This window comes from Toxotes jaculatrix, chromosome 20 (assembly GCF_017976425.1).
Source record: "Toxotes jaculatrix isolate fToxJac2 chromosome 20, fToxJac2.pri, whole genome shotgun sequence".
Taxonomy (NCBI): domain Eukaryota; kingdom Metazoa; phylum Chordata; class Actinopteri; family Toxotidae; genus Toxotes; species Toxotes jaculatrix.
In genome coordinates, this window is record NC_054413.1 from 18,929,997 (window position 1) to 18,946,187 (window position 16,191).

A 16,191-nucleotide genomic window follows, 5' to 3' on the forward strand; every position below is an offset into this window, starting at 1 on the left:
CTAATATTCTGTGCGATTTGTCTCACGTACTGAACTGCAATATGTATTAAGCTATAAATAAAGTAGGTCTCATCCCAGACTGATATTCAGACTCCTAATTTCACCTAATGATAGGCCAACATGAAAACCAGCTACGCGACTGAGTGTGGTTCACATCAGCTTCTCGTTAGTGGTCAGTACCCGCCCTTCGCTCTATGCCATCATTTTCACCACTGTTTACCACTTCAATAGGTGGAGAGTCCTCACATTAGAGACTGTGCCAGAGTTGTTTCCATCTGCTCAGAGATCCGGGCATAAACATTCACAATTTATTTCTCTTTAATGTATAAATAATCAAATGAATGATTGACGTCCTTCAAATGAAGACACTGTTTATTTGTATCTTTGGAAATCGATGGCTGTGACCAGACGTCATGTTCTTGTTTACGTCACTGTCTTGCTGTTACAGTGCTTCCACATTACTTTGATGCAAAAAGCAGAGTTTTATTTCAAAGAGCTGCTTGTGAGGCTGCTGGTTCAGCCTTTAGACCACGGCTGTGATGTAGATGTGACTGGAAATGGCACAAGAAAAATGTTTCCGAGTCTATATCACAACAAATGTTCTCATTTCTTTTTTAAGGCCTTGCTGTTTATTCTTTTTTTTTTCCTACAACAGCAAATTACAGAAGCAGTATTGAAAATAAAAGTCTTATTTTCTTATTCTGGTAAAAAAAAAAAAAAAAAAAAAAATGAAACAAAACAAAAATCTGCACAAAATTTTGAATGACAGTACAAAACGAAGCGTTAATATGCCATGTAAATGGAGGAGCAGGGACATTACTGTTGGAAAATCTATTATGCCTTTTTCAATAATGAAAACATCTCAGTATCTTTACATTTCAGAATTATTTCACATAATCTGAAACTATATATATAAAAAAGACGAAAGAAATGAACACCTGTTTTTTGTGTTTTTGACTTTCTTCTTTTTTTTTGCAAATGAATGCTATAAACACATAAACCTCTTAAATATATTTATCAGTGCAACATCGTTTCTTTTGAATCCACGCTACAGTATCCTTCCTCTCTAGTTTAGCACACTTTGCTGGTGTGTGTCAGACTAGAGTCTTCTACAGCTGAAAGCGCAGACGGACGGTGGAGAGGCTGAATCTGAAATTAACAAGCTGAGAATGTGTTCACCACGGCACCACATACAAAGTACACAGATGTAAAAGACGTCACCCTTCTCAGGATCAAGTTTTTGATTGTTTGACTGTGGTGTGGAAAAAAACCACTGAGTTCCAGGTCCCCACGGGGCCTCGTGTCCTGATACTGTCAGTCTCACTCGGAGTTCACACAGAGTTCCTTCCCCTTGTGGTGTGTGACGGCGGGATTGTCCCATCCCTCCATCTGCAAACAAGAGTCTCAACAGAGATTTTGAAGAGTTCACTTTGAGGTGACATTTGCACTTTTTTAAGCTTAAAAAGAGATAGAAAAACAGACACATCGCTCTTCTCTACAGGTCACTGTCGCTCCCCGTGCTGATTTTCACTGTGAGGGCTCTGACAGGACGTAGCAAGGAGTCAGTTCTTTTGTGAGTGATGACCATTGGTGAACTGAGTAGTTGTGTGTTGGTGAGAACCCCCAGTGAACAAGAAGGGGGCAACCATCCTTTGGTAAAGCCACGCAGGGAGGCCAGGTGACCTGATTCAGGTGACGCCGCTCGATCCCCCGCCGTACCAGTGTCCCGTCCTAATGACATCAGCTCTGACATCACAACGTTATGGCTGCTACACGTGAAACACGTAAAACTCTTTGCGGCCCAAGTGGCCTTAAGCTACAATACAGCATGTGAACAATACAAACTGGGTTTATAATGAGACGTGTGTCTGGCTAAAGTAATGATAGCACCATTCTTCAGTTAGTGTAGTAACCCCTCTTTTAATAGGCTCCTATCATGAGGGAATCAAAAACAAAGTGCACTCAAGCTGCATTGTCCAGATAGCACTTCTTCAGTCAACAATCCACAGTGATGTTTGGAGGCGATGAGTTAGTCTCAGCTAAAGCAAAGCAATGATGATTGTTGTTGGGGTTTTTTTTTTCTTTTTTGGTATGCTGGCAGACATTTTATCATGTGACCACCTCCTGTGCCATCGACATGAGCGTGTTCGAAGCTATGTGAAATATTCTGGTGACCAGACAAACTCACAGAAGAGATACGATGAAGAAATGAGAGATTAGCTGAGAGAAAGAGCCAAGAGTTCATCGTGTCAGCTTTTTTTTTTTTCTTTGTTACCTTTTGACTCATTAGTTCTTCGGTGGTTTTCGTGAAGCCGGTGTTTCGATGACAGATGGCTTGAATTCACATTGAAATTGCTGTAACATGAGCATCACACACATCTTGCTCGTCCGAGCAACGTAATCTAAAATTAAAAACCATAACACTGCACCTTCCACAAAACAGTCAGAGGATCGTATTTACACACACACAAACTGATGAAAAAAGGGATACTGCAGCTTTTTTCCTTTTTACTTTCTTTAAAAAGGGCAATAAAATATATTAAAACTTATTTACAGTGTGTGTTTTTTGGACAGAAAAAAAAACAAACGCTGTGATAGATTGTTATCCTGTTTCGCAGGTATTTATAAGATAATGTGCCCCTGTTTCCTGTCATCATAACTTCAGCCGTGTACAGTAAAAAAAAAATCAACAGAGGAGGCCAACAGAAATGTACTAAAGGCACTGTCAGAACCATACATTGCCATGAATGGGACCCTCACTTTAGAGTGATAGGGGTCAGGGGGGAAAGGGTACATGTTTCAGGGACCTGGGTTATGGGCACACCCTGTATGCCACACCATGGGGCAAATCTACAGTTTTGCCGGATATGGTTCATTTAAGATTTTGATACGTCTCTTTCAAAAGTTGAAAATAAACAACAGCCTTCATGAACTGATGATGAAAAAAACATTTCTTTCCCAGAAAATGATAAATACTTTAAACATTATTAATAAATTGGTCTCAACACCAGCATCCGATTGTAAAAATGAATGAAAATCAAAATAGAAAATTAAAATATCATCTAAATCATCTGTACATATTTTTTTTTTCTGTATTTTATTTGTACACAGTGTCCCCTACTGGTAGGTTCTTTTTACTACAGCTCCTGAGAAAAGCGTGGATCAGTCCAAACCTCCCACTGGGTCCTGAACCGGCCCCTCATCCAGCGAGTTGAGGGTGTTGGCAGTCGTTTGAGCTTACCTACTCGCGGATATACGAGAGGATATGCCTACAGCCAGTCTGGTGCATGCTCTGCGAGCTCTGCACATCATACAGTCACACCAATACTCTCTGTCTCATCTCAAGCCTCTGAGTATGAGCTCTGTACATTGAGTTTGTCCTTCTTTAGCTTGACACCGTCCACTAGTTCAAAGTTATAGTTCTCCAAGGCCGATAAGTTCCTGTCTGACATGCCTCCATGTGAGCAGGCACAGTACAAGACCACGCCGCAGATGGCACCCAGGAAGACACCCAGGGCGGACATGGCAATGATCGTGATGAGGATGGGGTCAAGAGTCTTCAGCATGTTGCCTGCTCCGCTGATCTGGTTGGTCTCCACAAACACCGGGTATTCAGTGATATCCTCAACTGTAGGAGAGAGCCGGAGGCAGAAGAGGAGAATGAGGTCTGAGAACATACAGTGAACTCTGAGAGAAGGTTCCTAAAAATGGATACTGGCAAAACGGATTCTCTGTGTGAAGACTTACGGATTTCATTAAAGCTATCCTCTGGTAGCATGGGCTCTGTGGGCACATCAGGATCTGTTGAAAAAGAAATTGTAAATGAGTGGGAAAGATAACAAACTGCAGTCAAAACTGTATATATTCCAGATCAAGGACGGGGTGGAGGTGTTCTCACTCTGAAAACTAAAAGCCTCACCTTTACAGTCCGTCATGCTGAGCCCATTGAGAACCTTAATGTCATCCACAGCAATGTCTCCCCAGCTCTTTCTCTCCACCAGACCTTCGATAACCACCTAAAAAAAAAAAAAAAACATAGAGTGACTTTTTGACTCTTTTCTTCAATGCCTCAATGTAAAGAGCATGGATATGGTGCTAAATGCCCAAACAAGTCACAGGCTGAGAGGTAGGCCACTTTCATTTTGAAAGTTCATGAGAATTTTGATTTACCTGATAGGGTTTGCTGGTGCGTGGCACAAAGACACGACCTTCTCTCCAGCGGTTGCCTTGGTGACCACTGACCGTCCACAGCAGGATGTCAGCGGGTCCGTCAACGGTCTGCTTTCGCTGTTTGATATGCAGGGTTCCAATGTGCGACCCAAACATGTGGTACCAAAATGACACACACAGGTCTGAGTCCGGGGAGCTGACCACAGGGCTGACTAGCCGGGCCACCTCTATTTCTTGGGGACCTGTTGCCAAGGTGTAGATAAAGTTCCCCGATCCACCTGTTGGATAAAAGAACTTGTATGTGACTTCCAGTACGTACTCTGTCAGACAGTCGCATGTTTTTTGGGTTTTTTTTGCATGGCCCATTTGAGCAGTAACCTGAAGGGCTCTCACCTGTGTGATCCATGTTGGGTCCAGTGTTGAGGGTGGGCGTGCCACTGGACTGGATCTGCCACCTAGAGCCAGTGTCCTCGGATGTCCAGCTGCAGAAGGACGGGTCATTGGCCCACCCGAAGTCGCAGGCAAACCACAGAAAAGCTGCAAACATATTGAAGAAAGGTCCAGATCATGTGTCAGAGGAGACCTGATTTCATCATCCTCCTTATTACAAAAGGAGAATCTGCCAATTTGCTTCACCCGAACAATGACTTGAGGGCATGTCATGATTTGACTGCAGGCTTCACTTTGGAGCCTCCTCCACTCATCCTGACTAACTACAAGCACTAGAGGGCAGCAAAGATCTGCGGGACATAAGCTTAGAGCCCCACAGCTGGAGGGGACGTAAAAACAGTCACAGTAACTCAGGAGGAAGAAACAGACTGGGACAGAAGACAAGTTACTGCTCTAACATGAAAAAGAGAGCGAACTGTCAGTGTAGACCTCATGTAGGCCTTATATCCTGGCTGTAGTTAATGATCTCTTTTAATGAATGTAACAGGCAACATAAAGAAAAGTATGGAGGGACATCAAGAGGAGGCACAGCACAGAGATGGGCACAGGGGAAGGGGAAGATGGGGTCTGGACATGGTGTCCAGTTGAGAAAGTAACATTCACAGTAACCCGCAGAGAGCCCAGGATTTTAATGAGAGCAGGGACTTGAGGTTTAAAGACATCTATGGTAACAGTGCCAGGGCCCTATTCCAACAATGCAGTCCCCCACGGACACACGCCGTGCTGAAGAAGTCTCCATGGAGGCAAGAAAATGTGTGGGAGCTCGGGCTTTCGTGCTTTTCAAACTAGATAAATAAAGACTCCCAAGGACACAGGGGGGTAAGGTGTTAGCCACAGCCTTAGATTCCAGCAAGAGATGCCCTGAGAGATACAATGAGGTGGCTCTCCAAATTACAGAATATATGAGCCGACGTTCCCTTTAATAATGGGAAGGTTTTAACTAGCCTCTGCTGGCAACGGCTCTATTTACCCATTAAACACAAAGGATGGAATTCCCATGTGGAGCCACATTTCAGACGCCAAGCCACTTTTTTCATAGAGAAATCCCATTCCCAATTAAAAAGGCTTTGGCTTTTTTTTTTTTTTTTTGTTCCATTCTTGGGAGGCTTTGACTGAAGCTACCAACCAGCTCTGGATAACTCACTCAGACATTTGAAGATTTTTTTTTTTTTTTTTTGCCAAAAGCCTATGGTAACCACATCCTCACATGCACACACATATATAAACAGAACGGATAAGCATGCGCAGTCTGAGAGCCTTGAAATGAAAAGTCAGACAGATAAGTGTTTATCCACAGACACTTGCTTATGTTCCTATACACACAAATATGCATACACACACACACATATGCACCTCAGCTCTCATCTATTATCATAGCTGGTGCCCCAGCAGACTGCAGACAGACCACAGAGCCAGCTGACAGAGTGAAGGGGGCTGGGTGGAGCCTATGGCCCATTAGCCAAGGTCAGACAGGGGCACAGCCTCTCAGCTGGCTGCTGCCTCATCAACCTGCTATAGGAGACGATGCTATGTGTGTGCGTGTCTGTGCATGTGGCCCCAAAGCACACCTAATTTCCTGTGGTCATTTGCATCGTACTTTCCTGTTTTGCGTTGTAGTGTGTGTGTGTGTGTTTAGTGTGTGTATTTAGTGTGTCAGTGTTGGCCCAGTGATTAGTGATTATGCTGAGAAGGCAGCAGCAGAGCACCAGTGCTAATCATCAGCTAGCCCTGCATCACCAAAGCTCCCTCACCCTGTCAGCGGGTGCTTCTCAGGGCCATATCATCAGCTTTAATAACAGACACACATCAGAGGGGAGAGGCCTGCCTTGAGCTGGCAATCATTAACTAAGGTATGCTTCTTGATAAATCTATGGAAATGAATTCAAAAAAACCTTGAGCAGTTTAATATTTACTCCATATTTCAACATTCTGGCGTGTAATATCTAACGGCGTTATGTTCAGTGCTTAGTGAGATGGGGAATCGTTGATGGGGAAGAAAAATACGCAGATTTTCTGCTCACCTGGGATGGTATCCACTTCAGCAGTAGTGGTCTCTGGCATCGTGGTACCACCTGTCACAACAAATTAGGATTGTTAGCCTCGCCTGGCATCGAGAAAGTTTCTTTTCATAAAACTGTACCCATACACTGAATGCATCCATGCTAATTCAATTTAGCTGATCAACGCGTGCCTTGTCTTTCCTTTGTTCTTAAAAGTACCCTCTCTCTGTAAATCTACCATGAAGCACGTAGGTAATACTTCCAAAACACGTGACTGAGACGGTGCCATGCTCATCATTGGAGACTGCTGGTTAATGGGGGAGTGCAGGCAGCAGTGTGGGCTCAGAGACTTAATGGGTTAGTGGGAAATTAGGCCAAGAGGAGTAAGTGGAAAAGAAGGTGCAGGAGGACAAGGCAGGTGAGACATGAAAGAAAAGAGAGAGGCAGAGATCGCTGTTGGTAGCTTTAGAAGCAGGTGTGTGTGGATGTGCGCGTTTGGCGATCTCTGGTACGAGCTCTCCGGTGAGTTGGCAGAGGTGGGCTTAAGAGGGGGCAGACTGAAAAGGGAGGTGGGAACTACAGGTGCAGCTAATTAGAGCTGTGTACATGCCAGTGTGCACGTGAGTGCATGCACGTGTTGCTTGCGAATGTGCACAGTAGATGGCAGATTGGCTGCGGTATCAAATCGAACTGTGGTAGAGAACAGTGAAGCTGGGAAAGTGACAGAGGCACTGAATCGATGGGAGCAGATCAAGTGTGAGCCATAACAGAAGGAAGGGCAAGGGGGGGGGGGGTTGGGGGTGGTTGCAGTCTCATGAGGGCGATGTTAGCACCTGTCACGTCGTAGTCATCACCTGTGCCACTGTGGCAGCTCGCCTGGTCGTCGTCACACTCGTCCGACGGAGTAGTGCTCGGGACTAGTGTGGTAGGTGGGAGTGTCGGAGCTGTAAAGATGGAGAAGAGAGACAGCGTGGATTAGATTTCACGTTAAACACAGAAATGATTTCAGGGCTGGAGGGGATGAGCTTTGTGATTTGGTTCCCATTTTTAAAAAATCTCATTGTTTTTCCTTTTTTTTTTACAGAGAAGGTAAGCTAATGTGCACCAGGGGCTATTGCATAATATCATATTCTTATTGTTTCATCCGATCACACTCTGATCATGTTCTTACCACAAATGACACACTGAGATTTAGAGGGAAAATGCTGCAGGCTTTGAAATGACATGACATTCATTTGGCACACGCTTTTTCTCCAAAGCAACATTCAATAAAAATATTCAAACACGACAGGCACAGGATCTAGATGCCATCAGAAAGATGAAGTGTTAAACAAATAAACACAAACTAAAAGTGGGATCAGTGTCAGAGCAGAAATAAAATGAGATGTAAGGAGAGCTCGCATGTGGTGCAGATTTAGTCTGAGAAGGTGGGTTTTCAGTGGCGTTACAGTCAAAACAGAAAATAGAAAATCAAATCAAAGAATAACAGAAATATGTATCCACAGTCTCAGCATGCTCAACCCACAGTTACACACTAGGTTTCAATCTAGGCCTGAGCTATTAGCAGCCCTCCTTTTATCAAGCTGTGGAGGTGTGGGTGTATAAATAGAGCTGAAGCTGAGGCATGGTACTTTGGTCTTGGGCGGCTGTAACTCAAAGATGCAGAAACAGGACTTGGGATTGGCTATAGGCAGGGCCCCTGACTGCCGCAGTGGCCTATCATTATGGCTCTGTTACACTTGGATGTGGGCGAGGCCCTAGATCCACGCCACACTCCGCTGCCGCACAGCCGTCCTGCGGCGTGTGTATTTGTGTGTGTTTACAGTGACGGAGTAATGGACGGGCTTCCCCAGCGCAGAGGGAGGAAAAAGGAAGAGAAGAGAGGTGGGGAGGGTGGAAGGCGTAGACAGATGGGGGCAAACTGTCTGAAAAATGTATTTGTACAACATGTGTGTGTTTTAGATTGTGTGTGTGTGTGTGTGTGTGTGTGTGTGTGCACGTTTGAGCCAATACTCTCGCTCTCTCCCTGTGCTAGATGAAATATGAGGCAGATCAGCCCCTGTCAGATTCAGGGTGGGGAGGGTCAGGGATGGGGTCAGCATTGCGTCAGGGGAGCCTCTAAAAGAAATGAGGATTTAGCCCTCCTACTATGGCTGCTTACACACACACACACACACACACACACACACGCTTGTACACACCAGTAAAAGCACCTGTGTCTGAGCCTGATTGTGTATACATGCCTGTAACCACATGTTTGGCAAGGTGAATGCGGTTGCTGTGTGTGTATATGTCTGTGTGAGTATGTGTGTGTTTGGTATTAACACTGAAAACAAGCATTATCATCTGACTAAAGCTCCCGGTGGGAGTCCATGAGGCTTACAGCGGAGTGGGCCTCCCTGAAATCCAATATGTAAATCCACTTAGGGCTAGCACACCACACATTCTTGTATCTCTGATATGTTTCTGTGCTACTTCAGCTTTGAGAGAGACAGATAAAGAGCTAGGAGAAAAAATAGGGGTTATTTCAAAGATAGTGGTGCGTGCGGTCCTTTGAAAGGAGAAAGACATGCTTGAGTTGGGAAAAGTGCGATGGGGGCCAGGCTGCTAAAATCCTACAGGGCCAGGTGGGCTTTCATTTGATCCCCTCCAGAAGTGGCTAGCTATGGGGGCAGCTTTGATGTAACACAGAGACAAGACAACTGTCCCCTTGTAGAGATAAAGAGCAGGAGCTGGACAGCTGTGGGCTCAACACAGGAAGCCCCTCACGCACATCTTTAAATAACCTGGACTGTGGCAAAGACATGAAGTGACTTACAGACACGTCATTAGCGACGATGAAAGATGGCTCACCTGTGTGTGTGTCACATGTCAGATCGGGAACACATGTACACTCTGTCTGTGAATGCACTGAGCCCAGGTGTGCCCGGTAAAGTCTTTATGGCTATTGTTCTGACTAAAAATGTAAAGACGTAATCACCAAGGGCAGTATGTCACCATGAGTGAAAATGTTATTACTGTGGTTAAAAGCATTACAGCAGCTGGAAATGTCATCAGAGTAGGAAATAAAACTTTAACTCTGGGTGGTAACTTTGCCGCCACTGGTAGAAACATAATTTCTGAGGATAGAAAAATGAGCACCACAGATAGAGAGGCTGCTGCTACTTCTCTTCTTTGCATATTTTGCACCAAAAACATTATCACAAAGTGATAATCGAGACTGAACACAGAGAATGTGATAGATTTAAAGAGATATCCTAACTGGGATTTCCTGTTTACCTTCAATCTCACAGCCCAGGAGCTCCAGTCGAAGGCCCATGCCGGCAGGAGTGGCCCTCTCTGGGTAAATTCTGATGAAACGGGTCAGCAGGGACTCCACCGTCCTCAGCTCAGGGGTGTCGTAGTTGCTATTCCCTTCAAATATCTGGCAGGGAAAGGGAGAGGAGGTGGAAGGAAGACAGACAGAGAGAGAGAGAGAGAGACTGAGTGAAAAAAGACATAAAGCCCAATATTGCTGATAACGTCACTGCTGGGTGTTTGACTGATACAGCTCTCCAAACGCAGATACCCCGAGGCAGACTTATTCCTGCCTTCTGAAAACTAGAAGTGAGGTGGAGGGGTGTCGTGTGCTGCGTAGGAGGAAAGATGATGTGAAAGAACAGAGGATGACCAGATCACTCTCAGCCTGCTGACATCTAAAGCACAGCTTAGGCATCTGACGCAGGAGGCCGGTGGCAAAGGCAGCGTGGCACACACCTCTGTCAAAGGCAACTTTTGGCTCCTTCAACTCTGCCTCTGATCCTCTGCAAGCGAAGGAATAAATGAGGGGAAAGAGGAGGACGTGGGGTGTGAGAGAAGCAGGCAAAGGAGGAGATGGAGGATTGATGGAAGTGGATTAATGTGTGTGATCACGTGAAGGAGCCCGGTGCGCCTTAGATGTTGGGAACCTCTTAGGCGAGGGGTGAGAGGCGGCTAACTAGGACAGGGGGGATATGGATCCTCCTCACTCCCTTCATAAATCAACCATCAGCCCATCTGGATCAGATTTATGCCCTGTCAGCGACGCTTGTAATTGGGGACAGGCTGTTGCAGCTCTTCTTGAAGGCGTGTGTGTGTGTGCTTGTGTATGTGCCCATATATACATTTTTCCTTGCGATCGTGTGTGCATGCATTGAGCAAAGTGTTGTCATGAGTCTTCTGAGCCTGCAGTGACACTGGCAGATAAATCTTGGGTCACTTCTCGATGTATGCGCGTTCTTTCCTCCCTCGTTCTTGTCTTTCCTCCCCCGTTTTCCCTCGACTCTCCTCACCCCTCCCTCCTCTCTGGAGAGGTTTCACTATCCAGTGAAAGGCTTGAACAGTGTATAGAATACAAAGCAGGAAGAGAGAACTGGGAAAGGTCTCTGAGAGACATGAGATGCTTATCCTAATGTGATTCAAAGCACTGCTGAAATTGACTCGGAACGACTGCTGAATGACTCACCACTGGCAGGCGCAACGCTCGAGTGAAAATTGACTGAATGCGTCATAATCGGAATCAATGCTCTGATGTATCTGAGAGACATTTTTAGAAGCATGTATTCAAATCATTTTCCACAACTCAGAAGGTAAAACCTATCTTTCGGTTTGTGCTAGAAATCAAACCATCAATTCAAACCCATTCCCTTGAAAGAACGTTGCCTACGCAAAAAGAAGCCATTGAGGATTCCTTGGTTTGGGTTATGCCTCTGCTTTGGTAGCAGAACTGAATAAACATCCCACTGATGTTGAACATCCTTGAGCATTAAACAAGGGTATAATTCTCACCTTTGGCTTGTTCCCATTGGCGTCTAACACCATCCTCCAGTCAGAGCCATTGTTGCTGTAGCCGAGGCGGAACTTCTTCATGAAGACTTTGTTCTCACGGTGCTTCCCTCCCTGGATGATTAAGCCCCTGATGAGCTTCTCCTCACCGAGATCCACCTGCAACCATTCGTTGGTGAAGGGCTGGGGCTGGGGTAGCAGGGTCCACCCTGTCCTGCTGGTCAGCAGGCGAGCGTTCTCTGGTACCCAGCTCCGGTCCGTGTGGGAGGACGCAGTGATCTGGTTGTCAGTGATCAAGCCTGACACCATGCCCAGCATGCCCGAACACGGGTACTCTGAAAGACAAAAGACAAAGCAAAAGGTGTTTTTTTTTATTTTTTATTTGATACAAACTAATGAAAATCTGCAGAGGTAATTGGTACATAGGCGACAGAAGACTTGATCTATATCTGAAGGTTTGACGTTCAACATAATTTACTGTGCCACGAGTCTAGTTTGGTGAGTTTGAGGTTCATATAGGGGCAACAGGGATAGTAAAAGTCAAAGTGAGGAGGACAATTCCCCAAACTCTTTGTGATGTTACTGTGATCTCTCCGTCTATTCTCTTTCTCTTTCTCCCTCTGTCTGCAGATCTCATGCATACTAATTCCTCCGCCTGAAGCGGTTGTCTCCAGGCAGCCAATTAAAACCCTCCTCTCGGTTGGTGCTTCCACCTCCTGCATTCTGGGAGCGTGTTTTCTTTTCATCTCCCTTATCCATCCCCTCCTCCCTCTATAGACTCACATATACTCCCCCACAAAAACACATTCTCTTTGTGTTTTATCTGCGTCTCCACTCATCTACCTTCTGCTCCACAGCTGTCAACATCTGTGGGACTGTGTCTTTTAACACCTGGTTGTTTCCTGTCCACATTTTCAAACTTTCTTCTCCTCTTTTTATTCTACGTCTCTGATCTTGTCCTATCTTAACTCTCTATAGGTTTCAGCATCTTTAGAACCATCTCCCATTTTTTTTCTGAAGAGAGATCTGTTTTCTCATTTTTTCCTCATCCTTTCTTCTTCGTGACATCCCTTCATATGAAGAGCTGAACAGGATAACAACCTGTTGTTACAGCTTGGAGCCATTTACACGATTGAACCTGCGTTTTTTTCCCTTTGACTTTCCACATGTTTTTGACTTAGCACTACAGAAAAGGTGGAGGGGACATGCCGTGCCATGCTTGCTAAGTTGTTGTTGAGATCCTATCTAATGAAATGTTATTGACTGTAATGTAGATGAAACTCTTTGCTGGCACCAGCCCAACAACCTGATTTATTATTAGCAAAGTAGCAGTGTTTCAGCACCGGTGTCAGGTTTTGTGTTTAGCCCACCCCCCCTCCCTTTTTGGTCTGCATAAAATAAAATAAAATAAAATAAAATATTTTTTATTATTTTATTTTTTTTTTATGTTAGACTCAAATAGATTTTTTACATCATTATTATTAGGGAAACACTTTAATGTTCAAGGTTTCAGGTGCATACCCTGTTATGACCTGTACCTGGATCATTTTTGTAAAAGCTTTTTGACAAGAAAAGTCCAGTCTATCAATGCATATTTAACAAATTCATATTCATGTAACTTTGGCACTAGCAGCCCACATAGTTGCCTTGGTTGTAAGAGTCGGTGGTAAAATGTTGATGGTACGATTTCACCTTAGCTTCAGTGTCAATAAATATTATGCACTTCTGAAACACCTCGAGGAGTAAAACTTTACTGATGCTGGTCGACTGGTTGCAACATGTTTCTGCCTGTGTTTGCTCACTTCTACAGTTTGTGAAGCCAAGTTGAATAAACTGTGTTTACAAAAGTTTCTCCATGTTGTATTTACTACCAGAAGTCTGACACTTAGCAGCAAGTATTGGGGCTAAATCTTCCTTCTGTCTCAGTCCCAGGACACTGAGTCAGGGACCTGTGGTAAGCAATAAGATATTTACTATCCGGCTCCCAAAGAGACATAAAACTGAGCATTATTACGTCTTCCACGTCTGTGGGAGACAAAGTGTGCACTGTGCCACTGCAGGACTCAATAGCGTAGCTGCATCTGGGAAAAGTGAGCGAAGATTCGGAGAACAAAGCCTCATTCAGACTTGTCTTTCTCTCTCTGGTTATCTAAAGCAGCTCCTATGCAGACCCGTGGGACTCTCTGGTCCTGCATCCTAGAGAATCAGAGCTCAAGGAACAAACGCTGGCGATGAAGAAGCCTCTCAACTGTTTTCAGGGCTTTTCTCCGTCTTCCTCCCGTCTTTAGCCAAGATCTGTTTGGGAATGATCACAGGAGCTAGCCTCTGGCAGAGCAAAGCTAAAGCACTGTACACTGACCATCTTTGAAGTGGGAGGATATGAGAGAAAGGTATGTGTGTGTGTGGAGACTGATCTGAGTTTAGGCACTTGGGTGAACTCCCCGGGTCATCTGGAGCTGTTAATCGACTTCAGCTGCATTCACAGAAGCTTCTGAGATGGCATGCACGCGATGACACGCCCAGAAGAACAAATACATGTGTGTGTTTGTGGACTGGAAGTGTGGAGATGCTGATCCGTGGTCGTGCAGGCCACATTTAGGGTTTGGGTGGAGCATCAGTGGTTCATCACAGATATTTATACACCGTGGCATATTTACAAACAACAGGGCGGTGGATCTTTTTATTAATGCGTAGCTGCTTGTATCAGCATGGGCACGCGACCATGATGATTTAAGGAAAAACATCTTGCAGCATTCTGGGCTTCAACTCCTCCCCTCCTCTGATGCCTGAAACATGGTCTTGACATCAGTATTTTAGTACTGAAACCAGTACTAAAAAAAACTCCCCGTACCTCTTTCAACAAAAGTTTTTCATTATACAGTTCTGGTATTCAGGATTCATAACCCAAGGTAGAGTGGAGTGAGCGAGTCAACGGGTTTATGCACGCCTTCAAGAGCCTCACAGTTTCTCTCTCTCCCGCTTTGCCGCTACCATGCAGTGGAGCTGGCAGCATCTTCAGAGCACCCAAGGGTGCTGACGTCATCATGGAGGCCCTGTGGTGACTTCGATCCTGTGATGTGTTTACGCTCTGTGCAGTGGTCTGGTCATGTGCCCAAAACACACGCCCCAGATGTAACCCTGCTGTACCCACAGTGCCCTCTGCCACTACATCAACAGAAACACATATGTGATGCATAACAACATAACTCCAAACACACACACACACGACTCAAACACACTTCATAGGAGGACATTTGGCCGACTACATCTAATCCGGACCCTAAATTTAATCCAAGGCTTAATCCTGAACTGACAACGTTTACAAAAAATGGATTTCCGTCCTTGTAAGACGTACGACTTATCCAAGCATAAAAGAACAAAACACACAGACAAGCACTAATTAACATTCAATACACATGAACATAAGCCCATAGAGATGCAGACAGAAACCATATGAAAGTGAGCCACACACATACACACACACACACACACCCGACACTCATTAAAATAACATCGACAAAAAAGCAAAGATGAGAGCAGCTTTGCCAAAATCAAAGCTCTGTAAGCAAAAGACAGACTGTGGCTAAAGATGAGGCTGAGACCAGATCAGCAGGAGGGATGGGACCATATAGCCCACCCAGCTCCAGCACTCTCTGCCTGCCAGCTGTTGGCTCCATTTATATTGAATGAGGTACATCTAAACATGGGGTAGCATAAATAGGTAATCCTCCTTCATGTGCCACTGCTCTATTATGCAGCAGCTTGCTTTAGCCTTAGAGGAGGACTCTAGCAGAAATAGAGCTTCATCTTGCACCTGGCAGAAGTAAGGTGTTTGTGCAACTGGGGCCAGGATGGGAAATATCAACTGTGCTGCAACAAGAGGAGAGCTAAACCAACACTGAGACATGCGCATGAATCATAAATAGAGTCAGGGGCATCATCTGATTGCTATTTGAAACTGTTCTGCATTTATTTTGAACATAATCAGCGTTACATAGAGTTTGTTTTTGCTGTGGCAGCTGTAAGCAGAGATAGAGTTGAACTGTGTGTGTATGTATGCATGCGGATTAGCAGGAAACCCAGCAACACCAACCTGATATCTTACATCCATACACCTCGAAGCGCAGTGCGATGCCTGTTTCCCAGGTAACAGGACGGATCCGGACGAAGCGCGTCAGCGTGGGTTTGGGCAGCATCGTCTTGGCAACGTCTGTCGGGTTGGTGTTGCCTTGGAAAACCTGCGATAGAGGCAGCGGAAAAAGCAAATTATTGACAGAACACGTTGAGCTGAGATGCAGGCTGGAAATTCGTGTGAGACCTTGGTCGCATAAAATCAAGAAACAGAGCCAAGGCAAAGATTCACATTCATTTTAAACCAATGAGATTCATAACTGGAGCTGAGTGATCAGCCTCTGTCGGCATTCAGTCAAGGTACTGACACGAGAGCGAGGATTAAAAATCTGAATTATACTTTCAGAGGGACCATCTTTATTATGATAAACCAGATTTATTCTTCGCTTACATTTTACCAAATGTCCATTAAAATCTATTTTAAAGGATATGAAACTGAATTTGAGCTTTGACTTTGATCCAGACACAGGCTGGAGTCAGGGCTCGTCTCAAAGACGTGTAACAAAACCTTTCTAAGACTCACATAAACTGTTTGAAAGTTGGTGTTGCTGACTGATAAATAGTTTCCCTGTCACTCCTAAAATTTCCCCAGCATTTCCTCTTTCACCACATGTAGCAGCACAAACATATCACGGCT

At 44.9% G+C, this 16,191-nt stretch overlaps 1 protein-coding gene across 3 annotated transcripts in view; it reads right to left on the reverse strand.

Moving 5' to 3' along the window:
- Nucleotides 1–726: 726 nt before the first annotated feature.
- nrp1a (neuropilin 1a) overlaps nt 727–16,191 on the reverse strand; it is a 59,752-nt gene continuing 44,287 nt past the window's right edge. For 2 of the 3 annotated variants that reach the window (XM_041065871.1, XM_041065873.1), the window contains 10 exons: nt 15,517–15,661; nt 11,427–11,758; nt 9,900–10,044; nt 7,454–7,564; nt 6,642–6,692; nt 4,564–4,707; nt 4,171–4,448; nt 3,920–4,016; nt 3,748–3,801; nt 727–3,628 (listed from right to left, as the gene is read on the reverse strand). In XM_041065871.1, coding sequence (XP_040921805.1) covers nt 3,342–3,628; nt 3,748–3,801; nt 3,920–4,016; nt 4,171–4,448; nt 4,564–4,707; nt 6,642–6,692; nt 7,454–7,564; nt 9,900–10,044; nt 11,427–11,758; nt 15,517–15,661 — 1,644 coding nt within the window. In that variant the 3' untranslated portion in view covers nt 727–3,341. The remainder of the gene's footprint in view (nt 3,629–3,747; nt 3,802–3,919; nt 4,017–4,170; nt 4,449–4,563; nt 4,708–6,641; nt 6,693–7,453; nt 7,565–9,899; nt 10,045–11,426; nt 11,759–15,516; nt 15,662–16,191) is intronic. The other variant, XM_041065874.1, reaches the window with a different exon arrangement.